The sequence below is a fragment of the Grampus griseus genome (assembly GCF_964374135.1).
Source record: "Grampus griseus genome assembly, chromosome: 16".
Lineage (NCBI taxonomy): Eukaryota > Metazoa > Chordata > Mammalia > Artiodactyla > Delphinidae > Grampus > Grampus griseus.
Genome location: NC_139010.1, coordinates 80005272 through 80025698, shown reverse-complemented (window position 1 = coordinate 80025698; position 20427 = coordinate 80005272). Strand labels below are relative to the sequence as shown.

At 51.5% G+C, this 20427-nt stretch overlaps 1 protein-coding gene across 2 annotated transcripts in view; it reads left to right on the top strand.

Moving 5' to 3' along the window:
• UROS (uroporphyrinogen III synthase) overlaps positions 1 to 10054 on the top strand; it is a 34030-nt gene extending 23976 nt beyond the window's left edge. For both annotated transcript variants that reach the window (XM_082673661.1, XM_082673660.1), the window contains 4 exons: positions 2359 to 2439; positions 3260 to 3345; positions 4273 to 4371; positions 9507 to 10054. In XM_082673661.1, coding sequence (XP_082529787.1) covers positions 2359 to 2439; positions 3260 to 3345; positions 4273 to 4371; positions 9507 to 9641 — 401 coding nt within the window. In that variant the 3' untranslated portion in view covers positions 9642 to 10054. The remainder of the gene's footprint in view (positions 1 to 2358; positions 2440 to 3259; positions 3346 to 4272; positions 4372 to 9506) is intronic.
• Positions 10055 to 20427: the final 10373 nt, after the last annotated feature.

The window sequence follows — 20427 nt, the reverse complement described above, 5'->3', positions numbered from 1 at the left end:
CTCGCCCACTTGCTGGGCTCTCCTTCTGTCGCCCAGTCAGTCTCGTGGTCCTAATTACCTATGTTAAGTGCCCACCGCCTGCACAACTGGACCCTCCCTCACAGCAGGCCTGAGAGGGCACGGTCATCGCAGTCCTGGAGGGCGTGAGAGTTCTACAGACACTCACATCTCCTCCAGCGAAATGACATTTACGCGCTCAGTCTAGTTCTTAATCACCAGCAGTGACTGTGTACAGAGCTCCCGCTCCAGCTGCATAACATCCTCTTAGGACTTTCAACACAGCTGCTGTCCTCAGCCCGACAGCCCAGCGGGCCAGGCCCCCTTCCCGTTAAAGGAACGCGGAGCAGAGCGTCTGAGCCCCGTGGTTCGCCATCCCGCGTCGGGTTAGACCCCTGCCGGGCCCCTGTCGCTCCCTGTCGTCCTGGGGACACCTCACCTCTCACCCCTGTGTAATCAACCGGCTTTTACATTGGCCTATTTAGCTTTGGCCTGTTTGGGTTAAAAATCAGTAGGCAGTGAGGTCATCCCAAAAAGGAAATTTTTTTAAAATAATGAATCATTTATGTTCCATAAACGATCTTATGACAAAGAGGAAGGGTTGGGTGGTTGAGCTATGCCGTTTTTGGAGATGCTGTCAGTTCACATGGTGATGAGATGGGCCAGAGAGGTCCTCATCCACCAGAGTTTGTTTCCCGTAAATGTACCCAGTAATCTGCTCCATTGTTCAGTCATGGAAGAGTCCCGTGAGGAGTTTTGCTCAGGACATAATCCGTTCGGGAGTGCTTTGGCTTCTTGGAGGAGGTTAGCACCCAGGAAGTACAGTCACGGGATGTCTCTCCTCTCCTGCGGCAGGTCTCAACCAGGACATTTTCAGGTTTTCCTCCCTTGTGCTGCTATGGTGGTGCTTTGCCATGAAGCCAGCTGAGCTGGTTGGTCCTGCTCGGCCTGCCTCTCCACCGGGCACTGGGGGTGCAGTGGGAAAAAGATGCCTGCCCTGCACCAGGATGTGCGTCCAACTCCCCATCTCCCTAGTAGTGACCAGCAGTCAGAGAACACAGATGAGCAGCTCAGTGCTCTGCTGGACCCGCAGAAGAAAGGCTGTGAAGGGCCGATTCTGGAATCTTCCGGAAGCCCCTTGCACACCCCTGGGGTTGAGGCTGCAGGAAAAGTAGGCCCCTGGTTTGGCTGCTGTCCTACAGCTGCCCCACAGCAGGTGCTGGGGAGGGTCTGTGGGAGCCGCTTTGGCCCCTAGGCTCCTGGACACCCCACCACCAAACACACACACGGACACACACACACTGGAGGGACACCTGGGCTCTGGTTCAGAATAGCACCTGGTCATGGCTTTGAAAGTGTGTCATGAGGGATGGCATCTATACTGCGTGAAAACATTTCCTCACACTGGAAAAGAGAAAGCGGTGAACATCTGTTATCTACAGTATATTTAAAAGTTTTCCAATTGCTTGTTTTCTTTTATGTCGGTACTGTACTTACAGAGCCGTTTAAATAAAACACTCGCTGGTTTGTAATTATTGGACAACTTGAAATAAGGACGCCTACAGTCATTCCTGTTGTTTAGCTGGGCCTTCGTGGAGATGGTGCCGGAGGGGGAGAGCTTGGCTTGTTCCCCCCTCTGATTGCAGGCACCGAAAGGGGATGTGTTCAGAGAGATCTTCCAGATGTGAGGAAATGCGTCTTTGTGCCTGACCAGCACTCGCTCCAGCTCCTTACATCTGATGGACAGACGGAAGGGGAGAGCGGTCGCCTCCACTAAAGTGCTTTGTTCTCACAGTGTGGAGGATTCCCATCTGACCGCCCATCAGTTTTGCTGGGAGGTGGTGTCTCACACGCTGTCTCCACGGCTCTGCAGAGCAAGGCCTGCGGCTGAGTCTCCCAGGGCGGAGATGTGCGCAGGGACAAGAGGCTGGGACCCCGCGCGGCCAGCCCTCGGCCCTCGGGCTCCTGGCCTGGCGGCCGAGAAGTGTCCTTACAGCTTCACTGCAGCGGCTGCCGTCTCCTGCCTCCTCGTGGCGGGAGCCCAGGCTCCAAACGCCTCCCGGCCCATCCGGGCTCCTCCAGAGGCAGAAACGGTTGCTCCAAGGCCACCACCAGGCCTGACCTCTAACCTGACTCTGGTCACTGCACTCTAAGTGGTGATGGCTGCCCGGAGCCACCACGACGGGAGGGACTTAGGGAGCAGGGGTGACAGCAGCCCCGGGCTCTTGCGGATGTTAGTAGTCTAGCGCTGTTGCCCACGTGACCCCCCTGAGCTTCCTCCCGCTCACGGTCCTGGAACCAAAGACGCAGGGCAGGGCCCGGGGCTGTGTCTCCATCTACAGAGTGCCTCTTTATTCACAGGGGAGTCGTCAGCACTGCCTCTTCTGTTTCCCTGTGGAACCCTCAAAAGAGAAATCCTGCCAAAAATGCTCAAGGACAAAGGTGACTCCCCCTCCTCTCTGGGGTCCACCGAGAGCCTTCGCGGTGGCGGAGTGTCAGCCCTGGGGACCTACAGGGAGAGCAGGCCTGGGATGGACCGGCCAGGCCGGAAGGTGCAGGGTGCAGTCCTCTCTCCTGCTTCAGATCCGCTCCCATCCACCCGCTCAGCTCAGCTGGGAGCATGCAGAGGGGCACGGGGCCTTCCCTGGGAGGTCGGGTGGGCAGTGGCGTGGTGGCGACCCTGGGGCGGGCACGTGTGGAAACCAGTCCAAGCGTGGAGCTGATCTCATCACACACTCAAAGCAGCGTCCACCAGCCCAGCCAACCTAGGATCGCTCCAAGTCCATCCCCCCGGGCTCCATCCCAAGGTGCCAGGGACCAAGGTGTCCAGGCCCTAGTAGGCTCGTGGCTTCAGCCCGCAGGCTGGTAAAACTCCCTCCAAGCTCTGCCTGCAGCCCTGGCCCTCAGTGTGGGATTCCACACGGACAGCATCCGTGGGGGAGCGTCCCGGGCCAATCCCGCGGGCAACCCACACAAACACGGGAACAAAAGGCGTCCGTGGTATGAAGGAAGGCCGAGTTTTCGGGATCCTCATCCTTCTTCTGCCATCTCAGCCTCCTCTACCGCGTGAGCCACTCCGCAGTGTTAAGCAGGGTGCAGAGGGCCGGCCGAGTCTGCTCGCACTGAGCCCACACCTCTCAGCTCCCGGCGGCTTCTTCCGGGAGGGTCCTGCAGCACCGGGCGGTCTCCACTACCTGTGCCCCGCAGTGTGTTCCTGGGGCAGTGAAGTCTGTCTTCTGGCTTGTGTCCCGATTGTGTCCAGGGATTCCCGTGGAGAGCTTAACCGTCTACCAGACGATCCCACACCCAGGGATCCAGGGGAACCTCAACAGCTACTATTCCCAGCAGGTGTGTGGGGTTTCCAGGGAGCTGGGCGGGCAGGGCAGAGGGGCGCAGGCCTCCCGACGCTGGTTCTGCCATCCCCAGCTGTGCCACTTTGAGGAGGCCATCTTTTGGCTCCATCGCTGTATCTGGGAAGTCGGAATAGACCTATCTCTAAGGTTTTTACAAGGATTAAAGGAGATAATTTACACAAAACCCTTTGCACAGCCTGGGGTCAACAGTGGCTTGATGTCATTCTTCATGGTGTGGGGCACTGGTGGAGCTGCAGGGCAGAGGCTGGAGAGGGGCTGGGCCCACACTGGGAAGGCCTTCAGGGCCCACGGGGGAGTCTGGATTGAATTTGGGAGGCCGCGGGAACCTTTGGAGGCTTCAGTCAGAAAGGTGCACGGCTCTTGTTTGGGCTGATTGAGGTTTTCCACATCTGTATCCAGTAAGACACCTCCCCTTCCTCTCCAGGACAGGCTTCTGAATGCCTGGCTGGTACTCGGAGACCCTGTTAGCACAAACCAAAGCTTTCAGAAAGGCCAAGTGGGCCAGTCTGTCTGCTGTCTGCTCCATTTCCGGAAGGGATGGGGCATTGATGGGGAGCGGGGCTGCTGCCTTACTTGATCAGCGTGCTTTGACCACACAAGCTAGAGGCATTGTCCACTCTCCTGGGCGCTGGGTCCACGGTGCCTGTGTCCTCTGATCTGGGGGCCTGCAGAGCGACCAAGGAACAGCACCCAGCCTCTCCCATCGCACCCCTCTCTAAACAGTTCCCGACCTGAACTCCGCCTCCGTGGAGCCCAGAATGCCAGCATCAGTGGGGACCCTCCTGCTGTGAATGTACCTGGGCTGCCTGTGGCTGCTTCCTGGGGCTCTGGGGGCTGATGGTGACGGGTAGAGGAGCTCGGCCCCAAGGCAAGGGATTGACCTTGTTCTCTCTGCCTGCAGGGCATTCCCGCCAGCATCACGTTTTTCAGTCCCTCTGGCCTGACACACAGTCTCAAGCATATTCAAGAGTTATCTGGTGACAACATTGACCAGATTAAGGTGAGGTATTCAGTGGGCTTTTGATCTTTTTCAGATGCTCTTTTTTTTTTTTTTTAACTTTTACTAACTAGCCTAGAGTTTCCATGTGAAGTCAAAGCACTCCTGCCCTCACAGACGCCCTGATGGAAGCTCTGTAGAAAAGGCAGGGCTGGACTACCCTGGTGGTCCACTGGTTAACACTCTGCACTTCCATTGCAGAGGGCTCGAGTTCCATCCCTGGTCCGGGAAGTTCCACATGCTGCACGGAATGGCCAAAAAAATAAAAAAAGGCCAGGCTTTAGGAGTCCCAGGCCCCGCTTGCAGCTCAGCAGTGCCACTTCCTGGCTGGTGCTCTTGGACTAGTTGCTTAACCTCTCTGAGCCTGTCTCCTCATTTGTAGCATGAGGATAATTATCCCTTTGTGGCTTTTATAGACATGTGTATGGTCTTCCCTGATAGGTTATTCTCAGGATTAGATGGAAGAATTCAGGCAAAGTCCTTAGCTCAGGGCCTGGCACAGGTATTAGCATCCTTTCCCTTTTTCCCCATCTAACCGTCTTGAAATTGTTCTAAAAGTGATTCCCCTTTTCACGTCTTTTAATTCAAAGGATTTCCATTCGCACCTTTAGGGACTGTTTGTTAGGAGTCTACAAGTAGTCACAGCGCTGTGGTGCCTGTGATGGGGATGTTCTTAAAGGGCTCAAGGGGGACTGAGGAGGGGGCGTGGGTATGACTGGGAGTGCCCAGGACAGGCCGCTAGCATTGCGGGCACTCACACAGCCAGGAGTGAAGGCCCTTACCTTTCATGACAGGTGCAGCTCACAGCACCCCTGGGGGGCGGTCAGGACTGTCTCAGTAGTATACACACTGCCGGCCCCTCCCTCCACCCTGGCTGGCACGCTCACTCCGGTCAGTGCCCAAGGACGGAGCACGGGCATCAGCACTGAGCTATCGGGGGCACTGCTCAGGGACACTGTCTGCAGCCTGGGTCCAGCCCTGCAGGCAGGCTCCATGGGCCCAGCCAGGCCCGTGGTGGTGAGTCCGAGAGCGGAGCTCTCCAGACGCCCTCTCTCCTGTGACCAGACGATTTCAGAGGGAATAAAAGGCTCACGGGGAAAAGTCATTTTGTGACCAAGCTGCTTCTCCTGAAATTATGTCTGCTGTTTGCTGGTTCCCAATCTCAGGGAGTTTCTTTCCTCCTTCCTTCCTTCCTTCCTCCTTCCTTCCTTCCTTCCTTCTTTCTTCCTTCCCTTCCCTTCCCTTCCTTCCCCTCCCCTCCCTCCCCTCCCCTCCCTCCCCTCCCCTCCCCTCCCCTCCCCTCCCTCCCCTCCCTCCCTCCCCTCCCCTCCCCTTCCTTCCCTTCCCTTCCCTTCTTTCTTTCCTTTCTTTCTTTCTTTCCTTTTTTTTTTTAAACATCTTTATTGGAGTATAATTTCTTTACATTGTTGTGTTAGTTTCTGCTGTATAACAAAGTGAATCAGCTATATATACATATGTCCCCATATCTTCTCCCTCCCACCCTCCCTATCCCACCCCTCTAGGTGGTCACAGAGCACCAAGCTGATCTCCCTGTGCTATGCAGCTGCTTCCCACTAGCTATCTGTTTTACATTTGGTAGTGTATATATGTTCATGCCACTCTCTCACCTTATCCCAGCTTACCCTTCCCCCTCCCCGTGTCCTCAAGTCCATTCTCTACATCTGCATCTTTATTCCTGTCCTGCCCCTAGGTTCTTCAGAACCTTTTTTTTTTTTTTTTTTAGATTCCATATATATGTGGTAGCATATGGTATTTGTTTTTCTCTTTCTGACTTCACTCTGTATGACAGACTCTAGGTCCATCCACCTCACCACAAATAACTCAATTTCGTTTCTTTCTATGGCTGAGTAATATTCCATTGTATATATGTGCCACATCTTCTTTATCCATTCATCTGTTGATGGACACTTAGGTTGCTTCCATGTCCTGGCTATTGTAATTAGAGCTGCAGTGAACACTGTGGTACATGACTCTTTTTGAATTATGGTTTTTTCAGGGTATATGCCCAGTAGTGGGATTGCTGGGTCATATGGTAATTCTATTTTTAGTTTTTTAAGGAGCCTCCATACTGTTCTCCATAGTGGCTGTATCAGTTTACATTCCCACCAACAGTGCAAGAGGGTTCCCTTTTCTCCACACCCTCTCCAGCATTTATTGTTTGTAGATTTTTTGACGATGGCCATTCTGACTGGTGTGAGGTGATACCTCATTGTAGTTTGATTTGCATTTCTCTAATGATTAGTGACGTTGAGCATCCTTTCATGTGTTTGTTGGCCATCTGTATGTCTTCTCCGGAGAAATGTCTATTTAGGTCTTCTGCCCGTTTTTGGATTGTGTGGTTTGTTTTTTTGATATTGAGCTTCATGAGCTGCTTATAAATTTTGGAGATTAATCCTTTGTCAGTTGCTTCATTTGCAAATATTTTCTCCCATTCTGAGGGTTGTCTTTTCGTCTTGTTTATGGTTTCCTTTGCTGTGCAAAAGCTTTTAAGTTTTATTAGGTCCCATTTGTTTATTTTTGTTTTTATTTCCATTTCTCTAGGAGGTGGGTCAAAAAGGATCTTGCTGTGATTTATGTGATAACAGTGTTCTGCCTATGTTTTCCTCTAAGAGTTTTATAGTGTCTGGCCTTACATTTAGGTCTTTAATCCATTTTGAGTTTATATTTGTGTATGGTGTTAGGGAGTGTTCTAATTTCATTCTTTTACATGTAGCTGTCCAGTTTTCCCCCAAGCTACAGTAATCAAGACAGTATGGTACTGGCACAAAAACAGAACTATCGATCCATGGAACAGGATAGAAAGCCCAGAGATAAACCCACGCACATATGGTCACCTTATCTTTGATAAAGGAGGCAAGAATATACAATGGAGAAAAGACCACCTTTCTTTCTTTTTTAATGTTTCTTTTTTAAAAACAGCCTTTTTTTTTTTTGGCCGTGCTGCAGGGCTTTGTGGGATTTTAGTTCCCCAACCAGGGGGCGAACCTGGGCCCTCAGCAGTGGGAGCGCAGAGTCCTAACCACTGGACCACCAGGGAATTCCCTAAAAAATAGCTTTATTGAGATATAATTCACATACGATAAAACTCACTTTCTATGAATTACATATGTACCCTTTTAAAGTGTACAATTCAGTGGTTTTTAGTAAATTCACAGAGGCGCGCCACCATCACCCTCTCGGTGCAGAACATTTCAGAGCCACGAAAGAAACCGCATGTCCATTAGAGTCACTCCCCAACCCCCTAGCAACCACTAATCCAATCTCTGTCTCTGCAGATCTACCTATTCTGGACTTTTCATATAAATGGAATCATACCATACGTAGCCTTTTGAGACTGGCTTTTTTCAGTTGGCATAATGGTTTCAGGATTTACCCATACCGTCATGTGTCAGTACTTCCTTCCTCTGTATTGCCAGGTAACAGTCCCTTCTATGAATATACCAGAAGGAGTTTCTTGTTGTGGTTTTGGTTTGGATTCCCCTAATGGCTAGTGATGTTGAGCATCTTTTCATGTGCTGTTGGCCATTTTTATATCTTCTTTAGAGAAATGTCTACTCACATCCTTGCCACTTTTTAACTAGGTTGCCTTTTTGTTCAGTTGTAAGAGTTCTTGTTTTCTGGATACAAGTCCCTTATCAGGTATGTGATTTGCAGAAACATTCTCCCATTCTGTGAGTTGTCTTTTCACTTTTTTAACGGTGTTCTTTGAAGCACAAAAGTTTTCTTTATCTAGTTTTTATTTTATTATTTGTGCTTTTCATCATGTATCTAAGAAAACATTGCCTAATGCAAGGTCATTGAAGATTCACTCCTATGTTTTCTTCTAGTTTTATGGTTTTAGCTCTTACCTTTAGGTCTTTGATCCATTTGGAGTTAATTTTTGTTTATGATGTGAGGTAGGGGTCCAGCTTCATTTTTTTTCCTCAGGGAGTTTCTTGAGGGGTAGCTGCTTCATGGGGGGGAGCGTGGGAGCTACAGGAGCCCGAGCTTCTGTGAGACAGCAGCCTCCTTCCCCTCATTCCCACACGCGCTGGGGAGGAGTGTCAGGCCACAGCGTCCTGAGGTTGTGCAAGGGCGGTATCTTGTTCACACTACCGCCAGCCTGCCTGGGGGGGTGGGGAGGGGGGTGCTGGGCAGGGGCTGCCATTGTCGGGGGGCTCACCTTCACAGACCACTCCCAGGCGGGTCCATGTCCACGGTGTTAGTCCAGAGGGGCGTGGGGATGAGCACGTTCTCTGCCAGAAGCTGTCGATCTTCTCAGTTCACCCCTGCGCTGGCAACTGAGAGGCAGGGTAATTGTGCCCCTTTCACAGATGAGGAAACCGAGGATCAAAAAGGCTAAGTGATTTGTAATGACAGCTAGCGAGGGCCAGAGTCACAGCGAAAAATCCTGTTCAGCACAAAGTGAGGCTCTGGACGGGACCTTCAGACACGAGCTTGTCTGGAGAGGGGCGTCCTGCTGACGAGGCCCAGGCCGTTGGAGCTCCTAATCTGGGATAACGATGGTCCTACAGGTAGCAGCCGCTGACGGTCACTGGGCGTTTGCCTGTGCCAGGCATGGGGCCATGCGGGTGGTTACACGCATTGCTCAGCTAATCCTCAGAGCAGCCTGAGGAGGAAATCTCTTAACCTTTCTGCTTCACGGAGGAGGGGACGGAGGCCCAGAGAGGGCAGGTCACTTGCTGAGGCCACCGTCCTGTGCAGCTGCGATGTGAACCCGACCCTCTGGCTCCGGGCCCTGGTCCTGACCGCTCTGCTTTCCTAGGGCCCAGCCACCACCCCATGCTGCACGCAGAGCCCCTTTCAGACTGTGTTCAGTGCTCCACCCGGCCCCGCCGTGGCAGGCGCTGATTGATTCCAGGCCTCTCCTGCCCGCCCCCCCCCCCACCCCACCAAGCCCGGGCCGCAGGGCTAGCGAGAGCTTGCTCAGGCCGATGGTGAGGCTGTCAAGAGACGGAGGCTTTTTGCAGGCGGCAGAGCTGGGTTCACATCAGGAGGTGTCATCTCATTTATAAGCTCTCACGTGAGGAGTGATGTCCTAACAGACAGGAGGCAACAGGCCCTGATCCCATCGCCCCCTGCGGGTGCACTGAGGCCCCTCTGTCTTCTCCCTGCAGTTCGTGGCCATTGGGCCCACCACAGCCCACGCCCTGGCCGCGCAGGGCCTGCCCGTGAGCTGCACCGCAGAGAGCCCCACGCCGCAAGCCCTGGCTGCGGGCATCAGGACGGCGCTCCAGTCCCATGGATGCTGAGTCAGAGGCCCCAGCGCCCTCCCTGGGCGGAGCTGCCCCTGTGGGCCCAGGACCAGGTGCTACTGCATCCCGGTGGAGCCGGGCATCGGGCAGGGGCTCCTGGGAAACCGCCCCCCTCACACTTCTGCCTCGCGCCCGGGGGAGCCCCCGCCAACACCGAGGCTGGGCCGGGACCCGGGGCCGCGTCAGGCCCACGTGCGCCTGACGTCCCTTCGTGGAGTCCAGCTCGGACCCCCGCCCGGCGCACGCGGCTCCTGTGGCAGCAGAAGGAAATCAAATAAAGTGCACTGGCCACTCCTGCTGACTGTGCCTTGTTACTTGCTGTCTGTGGTTTCAGTGCAAAGCTGTGTTTGGTGCCCACGTTCTGAGAACTGACAAACCTGGTATGAATAATAAAGTTTGCTGTGTGTGAAGGAGTTTTATTCATCTTACAGAAGGACCTCGAAATTCCTGCTTTGTGGACAACTGTAATTCGAATACAGAGAGGCTTTCTTTCCTTCAGAGACAGAAAAACCGCATCAGTCCGCTGGGCTTCCCAGAGGCTGGCGAGGGGGCTCCCGTACTTCGAGGGGCTCCCGTGCAGATGCAGGGCCTGCAGGGAGGTTTCGGGAATCCGTCCCCGAACTTTATTCCCATTTTTATAAGCTTGGCCTGGCTTCTGAGCTGGGTTGAATGAAACCCGTGTCTGTCTGTCAGTCACGTGAGCTTGTGGTAGGAAAGATCCCTGTGCTCCCCGCGCATGGCAGGTCCCGTTGGAAGGCGTTTGCAATTGAGCGACTCCAGCCCCGTGCAGGGGCTTTGCCTCTCTGATGTCCATTCCCGTTAACAGCCCTCGGGAGTAGATGTCACTAGTATTCCCATTTCTCTGGTGAAGAAGAGGAGACTCAAGAAGTTAAGTGACAGCTAGTGAGTGACAGAACCAGGATGAATTTAGAAGGGGTTTGTGGACTCAGCACGTAGACCAGGACCGGTGACGTTCATACACCACCTCACATCAGATGGACATTAGCTCGGGGGGGGGGCGGCCGTCTGTTCCTGACGTGGGGGCAGGGGTGGGGTGTGTCAGGGGTCGGGCTGCAGGGCTGCCTTAGGTGGTCTGCCCACCACTTTGGTGGTGCTGAGTGCAGGGGGCATGCCCAGTACCCTGTTTTTGCTCCCGGCTCTTCAGAAGTGGCAGTTGGGTTTTGGGGGTCTTTTTGTATCTCGTTGCCCAGAATTTGCCCCAACGGCACATGCACGCAGTTATTTTTAGTCCCTTATAGTTTCTTTGTATTTTGTTGCTCAAGGAGACGTTTGTCCAGGTGCAAGCACTGCAGCAAAGGGTCCCAGGGCCCAGAGCCCAGCCTGCTGGGTCCCATAAAAGACTGTCCTTTGGGGTCGATGATGCCCAGACTGGGTGAGCCGGTCCCCTGATCACGTGCTTGGGGGTCAGGGCAAGGTCAAGTTGGTGTAGAAACGGTGGTTTCTGTACTTTTGGCTAAGGCAGAGTTGCAAGCACAAACCTTTAGCATTATGAGCAGAACTGAAAATTATAAAGCTATGTATAAAAATCCTTTTAACAATGCTGAACCACGGGAGTCTGCTTTGTTACTTTACTAAGTGCAATGAACATAGTTTTCCTTTCCTTTGTAATTGTTTCCTTTTCTTTCCATTATTCTCAAGGATTGAAGCCAGTGCCGTGGCCTCAGAACCCTTCTGAGACCAGGGGTGTGGCTGGCGCAGGAAGCAGAGGGAATCTGTTCTGACCTGGGGCGGAGCCCCGTGCGTGCCTCACCGTATCACTGAATATGTGCAGGACCAAGGGCCGGGAGGGGGAGGCTCATCCTCTCCAGGCGAAAGCAAAGGTAGAATTGGACAAAATGGTTACAAACAACCATTTCAGGGCTCTGGAATTTGACCTGAGTCAGACGACAAATCGAGAAGCGTTTATTCTTGAAAACCCGCCCTTTGGGCCAGACCAGCGGGAGTGGCCTCGTGGCCTAGAGATGCCCCTCACCCCTGTGCACCCACTGCTGGGACCCTAGATTCGGGCAGGAGGAGAAAACCAGGGCTTTTTCAGCGCAAGGTGGTGAACCCTGTAGGAAGGGAATAGGAAAACCTGCAGCGTTGCTAGTCTGAGCTTGTGGTCCCAGTTGGGATGAGCCACAGACCAATCAGAAATGGAACGGGGACCTCGTGGGGATGAGAGCTCCACAGAAGGACTGACTGGGTTAGCCGACTGGGAGGAGTACTTGTGTGCAGTGCAGTGCCGGCCCGACACAGACCAGGGGGATGCAGGGTGCGGGCCAGAGGGAACTTGTGGGGCCACGGGTGTGTCCTATAACCGATCGTGGCGTTGGTCGCACAGGGAGGCCATTTGTCCCGGAGGATTGCGTAAAATAATTTGGAGAGCGCTGGGTTATACACACGTTTTTCTCTGTATTATCGAAGTGAAATAGGTTAGACCACGAATCAGGAACTCTGGCTGCACATGAGAACCACGTGACGTGCTTCTGCAAAGGGAGTTGCTTCGCCCACCCCCATCCTACTTAATTGTTTCCTAGGGCAAAGCCCAAGCAGCAGGCGTTTTAGAAGCCCTCCAGGTGGTTCCCATCTGCAGCCACGTTTGAAAACCATCGCACCTGGCCAGGGGGCAGTCCCCGGTCGAGTCTAGAAGCTGGAGAAGTACGAAAGAGGCGCCGGGCAGCGGAGGAGGAGACGAGAAACATGGCTGGAGGCGGGCGGGGAGACAAAGGTGAGAAGGGGTGCGTGGGCTGCAGTAGAGGGGCCGCATCACCCCACGGGGGCAGGGGCGGGAGGCGGCGCAGGGAGGGTGAGAGCGGGGCTGGGCACAGGCGACAAGGATTTGCTAAATGTCTTTCATCCGCATGGCAGCCTGAAGTGACCTTTTGGAGAGGAGGTGACCAGGGTTTAAGGAGAGGCGGGGCAGATTTGGAAAGATGGAGGTCAGTTTGGGATTTGGAAGGGTTGCTGCCGACTCAGTCCATCAGAGGGAGGTGAGCCAGGCATCGAGGGTGCAGGTTTCCTGGCCGTCGCTGTGAGTGGGGGACCTGGGCTTTGGCAGGTGGGCTGGGGGCCTCCTGTTAGCAGTTTAGAACGTGAGGGCTGGTAGGCAAACGTGAGTTTTAAAGTGACTGGGGAAGGACCCCTGGTTCTGCAGATACTGGGGACGGCAGAAGGCAGCGTCTCAGTAACGTTCAGCTCCGGAAAGTTAAACCCAGAGAGGCCACACGTGGTTCTGCTCACCCCTTCCCAGAGGCTGACAGTTCCTCCTAAGGCCCAGAGTTCTGCTGGTTCGTTGTCTGTGGGCTGGTAGGAGAGAGTGAATGGCAACCTCAGGACAGGAGCTCGACAGGCACAGGTCCAGCCTGGGAAGGGTTAGCTTTGAGGTTGTGGAGCCGGCATGAGGCACGAGTCCCACACGACCCTGATAGAGCCCCCAGCCCCAAGTTTCCTGTGTCCTTCCTGAAGATCAGAAGGGACAGAACATGAGGTGGGAGAGGACAGATCAGGGAGCAGACACTGAACAGAGGTGCTGTAGAGGGTTCGCCGTATTCTGCGTTCGCTCCTTACGTGGGCTCTTGTGCGCCCACCCCAGCCGGTGCCGCGGAGTGTTGGTGCAGGAAGACCTTTGGGAAGAGAGTAAAGCATCGTGCGGGAATCTGCGCGCCGAACCAGTGCTGGGCCTCGGGCCCGGGGTGGTCAGCAGTGAGTTGAAGGTGTTCCCTTTGGACCTTAGAGCTGAGCTCATAATTATGGGATGCGTTCTCGGGCGCTGTTCCAAGTTTTAGATGCTTTAACTCATTAGTTACATGTAATAACTCACCTAACGAGTTAAAATAATGGCTCCGTGCCAACTGTTGGGTTAAATGTTGATGCAATTATGTTAATTGTGAATGGAAGGTAAAATAAAAACATTGCGATGTATATGGTTTTTTTAGAAAATAAACTAGCAGGAAATCATTTTACTAAAAATTCTAATGTGTAACATATTCTTAACAATAAGCCAAATAATGCCATTCAGGATTTACTGCTGTGTCTGAGAGGTTTATCCAGTGCAAAGGTGACGTCGGGTCACGACCTCTGACACCTAATGAGTCTGGGCCACGTGCTGGGAACCTGGGGGTCAGAGACAGCACGGCTCCTGCCCTCAACGGGCTGCAAACACTGTGAAGGGACAAAGTCGGGAGGCAGCTGAGCTCAGCAGAGCTGGTCTGTACTTCACTCGGCAGGACTGTGGCCGGGAGAGGGGGGCGGTCCACAGCTTCACTCTCCGAGGCTCTGTCGCCAGGAGCCTGACAGTGGAGTCCCAGGATGGCCGTCTTCGAAACCGAGTCGCCTGCCTTTTGTGTCAGTGTCATTGTCATATTTTCCTGCAGAGATTTTATTTAAAAAACTAGATTTCTTTTTTTTTTCCTTAAATCCATTTCTTACAATTGTCAGAGGTTCTTGGCTGGGCAATGTGGTGTCATGTGACTCCAGCCCTCGATCATACCTCTCTGCCCCTCTCCCGAATCCTGACCCAATCCTTTCCTCCCCAAACATTTTATAAATGAGAAGGGACGTGGCACCAGGGCTGACCAGTCTGACCATCAGTGCCTGGTGTGCGCCAGCTCCAGGCAGGAGGTGCAGGCGAGAAGGGCAGGCAGCATGCAGGCCGCCAGACTGGGCTCCTGGGGTCCCACCTCCCTCACAGGTTTAACTTCCCCAAACTGGAAACGTTCACTTTACCTCCTGGAAAATTGCTCCTCGGCGCCAGATAAAGTGAAAAACATTTTGGAAAGAGCTGCAAGTTAACGATGTTGACCTGCACCCCACGGCCAGGTCAGCCAGGAGCTCCACACAGCTCAGCTTCCCCAGTCCTGTAGGCCCCCCTCCCCGTCCCCAAGGGCACCCCGAGAGCTCCCCAACTCAGGCAAGAGGAGGTCAGCTCGGCCCATCCTCTGGGTGAACAGAGGCAGAGACTCATCCACACAGTCTTCAGTCTGCAGTGCTGTGGAATTAGCCAGCTGAGGGTAAACTCAATGAGGCCAAGTGACAGCAAAGCAGGACAGAGCCACCCGGCTGAGAACATTCTACTTATGAGCTCACAGCCCCAGAAGGGGAAGAAACTAGGATTCTACACGCACTGCCTCTGTCGTCTCAAACCCTCCCGCTGTTCCTGACCTCACCCGGGGTGCGGCCACGGGGCAAGGGATGACCCCGCTCGGCACAGAGCCCCAGGATCCCCTTTGGGGGGGCTGTTAGCCACTCTTACCCTCGTTGCTCACTTCAGTGCCCTAGTCACTCTGCAGCTAAGACAGATGACACAGCACATCAGCAGGCTTGCAACGACCAGTAAGCCTCCGGCCGTGGTGACCATAATCTTGAAGTCAAGCCTCTCAGTTATCATCCTGACGTCAAGCACACACCCGGGCAGAGAAGCGCTGGGGCAGTGAATGTGCCCTCACCGTGCCCCAGCCACTTAGCAACCTCAACATGCCTCCTTCAGTGGAGGGAGCGTGAGCCCAAACCAGAGCCTTCTGCGTGTAAAACGTGGATACATCTTCCTAAGCTGCTCCAGGGTGGGTAAAGGGTTTATTTGTGGATGAAAAGGGACTGAAACGCGAAGTCTAGAGAGAAGGAAGTCAGAAGGACACATGGTGGGGGGACTCTTTCTCCCCCTCTCACAGGCAGTAACGCGCAGTTGCAAATCAGACAGACCTACATCTGAGCGAGTGGCTTCGCTCCCAGACCCTGGGCCTCCTGAGATATGTTCACTTTCAGAGTCAGGCTTAAAAATCTCCTGTGGGAATAACTAAGGGAATGTCTTTTTTTCCAAAAATGTTGTGTGTGCAATGCTGAGAATGTGCAAACCCACTTTGTAAATGATACGTGTTTTAGGGGAAAAATTGTCAGTTCTCCCAATGACAAGTAGGTCATGCCATCTTAGTATTTAAGGAAATTCTAGAAGCTCCCCGCCAAACCCTTCCCCCGGCTCCGAGGTGGAGAGTGTCCTGCACAGACAGACCAGGAGCCACCTTCGCCAGGAGCCCCTCTCCCTTATTCTCTCTTTATCGTACGGTCACACGCCTTCCTCAGCTATTTTTCTTCTGAAATCCAACTGATTTCCTCAAAATCCAGTTTACCTGGAATAAGCAATTTGGTTAATCAAACACCATGAACCTTGAGAAGCCAGTCCCTTCAAAGGCTCGGTAATCACTGGAGAGGAGAGAGGTAACTCCCTGAGAAAAGCCAACGATTCGAATGGTAAGCCACACCTCCCTGAGTCCAGGCGTCCTGAGCTGCATGAAACCAAATAAAAATAAATTTAAAATAAAATGAATTGTAGGGAACAAGACCCTTCAGTAATAAATCCCCTGCTCCTATGATCCTAAGAAGGATCTCATTGTCATCTAGAGGGAGACCTGACTTCCAGATGTGCCGTCTTCCGCCAGAGCTCAAGGGAGGGACAGGCAGGTTCTGGGGCTTTGAGACCCGTTGGGACGCAGGCTGTGTGACATCAGCCTTCAGAACACCAGCTCCCAATCACAGACTTCTCAGTTCTGTCCTGCATTTAGGTTGATTTCCGCCTCCCAGGAAGTGCAGAATGTCTAGATGTCAGCCTTCAGAACACCAGCTCCCAATCACAGACTTCTCAGTTCTGTCCTGCATTTAGGTTGATTTCCGCCTCCCAGGAAGTGCAGAATGTCCGGATGAAATTTGTGCATCATTTTGTTCTAAGTCTTGCAGCTTTGCAGGTTCTGGTTTCCCTCAGAGAAAATATTTAGGGTTTGTCTTCTAATCAAAACATAGTTTGAGATTTTGATAAAAAGATGGAAGAAAAACCCTGCCACGTGGTGGGGAGTCAGTGTCCTTAGACCCAAGAGTTATGGCCACATGGTGGACACTATGTAGCCACTTATCACAACTCAGATCTGTGTTCACTGACATATATTGATCTGATTAAGTAAATTGATAAATATAGCTGACATATAGTTGATATATATAACTATATATTGATACATAATTTTTGTTTTGTTTTTTTTGTTTGTTTGTTTGTTTTGGCTGTGCCACATGGCATGCAGGATCTTAGTTCCCTGACCAGGGATTGAACCCATGCTCCCTGCACTGGAAGCACAGAGTCTTAACCACTGGACCACCAGGGAAGTCCCTATAACTATATATATAGTTTTATAAATGACTATATATACAAAACATACAATTGACATATATGTCAGAGTTCTATATATGGTTATCTATGTTATACAGAGAGCATACAACTGACAGTATAGTTGAGAACTGTATACTGACATCGATAACGTACCATGCGGTGAGAAGAAGCTAGAGTTTGGTTCTGGTCACGTTTCTCCGATCACAAGGTATGGAGAGCCTGCCAAGCCAGTTCCACTAGACGAGGGGGTTCATTTAGCTACACGAGGGCTCCTTACGGAAGCCCAGGGGCAGGAGGGGAGCAAAGTGGACCTCACGGGCACAGGCGTGGGTCTCTCTCTGGCTCTGTGTAAATGTCGCATATCAGAGTCACATGGGAAGTACAAGATGCCGGCGCGACACCTTACGTAATTTTATTCTGCCCTTCATCTTCTTAGTTTTTGTTTTACAGAAAGTTTTTAGCTTCTGATCAAAAGCTAATTTCAAATTTAATAAAGAACGAGAACACAGCTGAAAGTGTGAATGCTGCCTGGGTAAATGTGATAAGATTAAAGGGTTATTGCTAAGTTTTCAGGCACAATAATGGTAGGTCAGATGCTTTTCTTTTTCTTCAGTCTGTCTTGGGAGGTGAGGCCAGGGTACAGACTCAGGAAGCAGAAGGAGGGCCTCAGAGCTGAGCAGGAATGAGGTGCGGCTGCGAGACAGCTGCGCCCTGGGAGGGGCGGCAGGGCCCTCACCCCGGCTGAGGCCGGGCTGGAGAGACCCGCCAGCCTGGGTGCATGGAACACCAGGGTCGGGGGGACTTCACTGACCAGGATCAGTGGCAGTTTCTGAGCAGGAAGGGGCAGTGTTTGGCCGGGAGACAGAAGCTGAGGTGGGGCCTGCGGTGACACAGAGAAGGCGGCCGGGGGCCTTCCCCGGCCTCCGTGCCCGGGGCGGAGGCTGGCCACCTGTGCAGACCAGATGCACACAGTCTAATCACACACAGTTTTGTGGTTGCTGCTTTTCCTTCCTCTGGCCACCCAGAAATAAGTCGTGGGCCCTCCCTCGGCCTGAATCCTAGTAGTAGAACCACATTTCTTTAAATTGCTCCAGAGCCAAGCTGAAAGAACTTTGCACACAACTGTTGCCATAAGAGACCTGTGCATGAATCCGGTTGTCCTTTTCCTTCACATCACACAGAGGAGGAATTAGTTCAGTGACATAAAGAAATGGCCTCAGAGCGGACTTTGATGGTTCGGATCTTTCGGAGTTGTAAGCACATCTTTCTGTGCCTTAAGAAGTCCAGAATTTATATTGGAAACACTCAAAGAATCTCAATTACAGAATTAGGTCATCATGGGGGTTTCTATAATTACAGCTGTATTTCATTCTTGGAGCTTTAAAAAACAAATTTAACTTGCTGTGAATACTCTAGATTCAAAAATCATTCCAGTTGGAGTGAATCATACCTTTAGCCAGGCATGTCACACTCTTCTCAGTGGTAGACCTTTCAAATATATTGAATATTTGGTTGCTAAGGAATGTAACTGCTTGTGATGCTTTGTGCGTTGTGACCTCAAAAGTGTCTAACTCAGTGGATCTATTCTATTGCACACTGACAATATACCAGATATTCAGGGCAAGGAACAAATAAGCACCGCTTAAAATAATCCTACGCTGTTTCAGAGCATGAAATTAGCATTTGGATCTTAAAATGAAACGAAGCAAAATTACAAAATATTCATAGGACAGTGGGTAAAGTCACCTGGGTAAAATTTGGGAGTCCCGGGCTGTATCCCTGCTTCAACCTAGGCTGTCTGAATCGGGGTGAATTGCTTCAACTCTATTCCAGTTTCCTCATTTGCAAAAACGGGGCTGGTGGTGTAACTAGATGATTCTAAAGCTCTGGAATAAAGAAGAATCCAATAATAAGCATCATGATGTTTTTCCTTAAACAGAGAGGATATAGTAATTAGGATAGGAAAATGATCTGGGACAATCCACGGGCCCCTAACATGTAAAAGGAAAATCTTGAGACTATAAAGGAAGGAGAAGAAAAATAAGATGCTGATGTGAAGAAGACTGCATGGTTTTTGTTGTTTTGTTTTTGCTTTTGATGAGCACCAGTGGGCTGGGAGCTGCAGCGAAGATGTGAAAGAGAAATCGACTCCTGGGGTTACATCTAGAGGTGATTCAAGGCCTGGGGAGTCGTTGCTTTGAGCAGAGGCCACTCGGATGGATGCTGCAAGTCCTGCTTTCTCCTGGAATCAGAGAACAGCACGGATGGCTGGGGCCCACACTGAAAGCTGTCTCTCTTGTTTCCTGTGACTTAATGGTAATAGAACACATTAAAACTTGTTTGGCTCTCAGAAAATCAATACCAGAGATATGACAGTGACAAGGACCAGGCCCAGACAGAAGATGAACAGGGAAGAAGCTGCCCCAGATTGATTTCAGAAGGATTTCCTGGCATCCCAAGTCCCTGGACGATGCCTTTTATGACCGAAGAAAGCAGTTCATTTACTTCTTCAAAGGGTCCCTCGTAATAGAAGGCTTTCCAGCCTGGTATTGCTTCTGTCATCCTTGACTGAAATTTGTCAGATGACCAAGTTCTTAGTTAAAAGCTGTTTTCAATTACTGCAGACCTATATATACGGCCATGGCAGATCATCCCATCATACAGAAAATTATTAAGAACTTCAAGCCCAAAATATTTGGTGCAAAGCCACAGATTTGCTCACCTCGTTGCTATTAATTAACCTAAAAATCAATGACTTCCAGAAAAGCCAGTCTTAACTTTGCTTTGCAAGTGTTTGCATCGATGTGAATAGAAATCAAGTCCTTGACCCTTATCCGATGAAGATGATTAAGGTTTTTTCCAGAAACAGAGCCACAAAGCCATTCTGTCAATGTAGACTCAGCTGACTACTCCTGCACTCACCGCTCGCCTTCTGCAAAGGCAGCACGTGCTGGAAAGTTGTCAATAGCAGGGACAAACAACAGATTCCTGGCTGCCTTCAAGTGGCTCATTTCCCAAGCAGTCTAGCTCAGAGCAGTGGCTTGACGTCTGTGACGTTGATTCCTGCATCCTGAACTCGTGATGAGAAAAATAGGCAAATGGAGAGCCAGAGGATTTCTAAGAGAAAAAGTCCGATTTCTTTTACAAAGAAAACAAACCAGACTTTTAGTAACTGAAGCAAATATGCCTCCTTAACTTAAAACCCAATGGGAAAAGCATTACTTGAGCTTTTAAATTACTTGATTGGAAAATCAAATTTCTCAACAAATAATTTTACAAAAATTTTAGGAAAGGTTAGAAAAAGCATCCTGAGGAATACCTGTCTGCCTTCCACTCTGTCTAGGGCTCTGTAGCCACGTTTCCCAACACCCACCGTCTGTCCCTCCACCCACCTCGGCCCCAATTTCACCGAGAGACAGGAAGGCAGCCATAGCCATGGGTCCAATCACGGGAGAGGCCACTCACCCCCTGAACCCCAAGGGCGTGGAAATGATTTTACTGCACTGAAAACTCAGGGATTCAGTGGAAAAGAGCACAGAATTTGAATTAACTACACTCCAAAATCCCTGTCCTAACAATTTATCTTTTTCTAATACTTGACAGTGTACAAAAGGTTTTCATGTGTATTTCTCT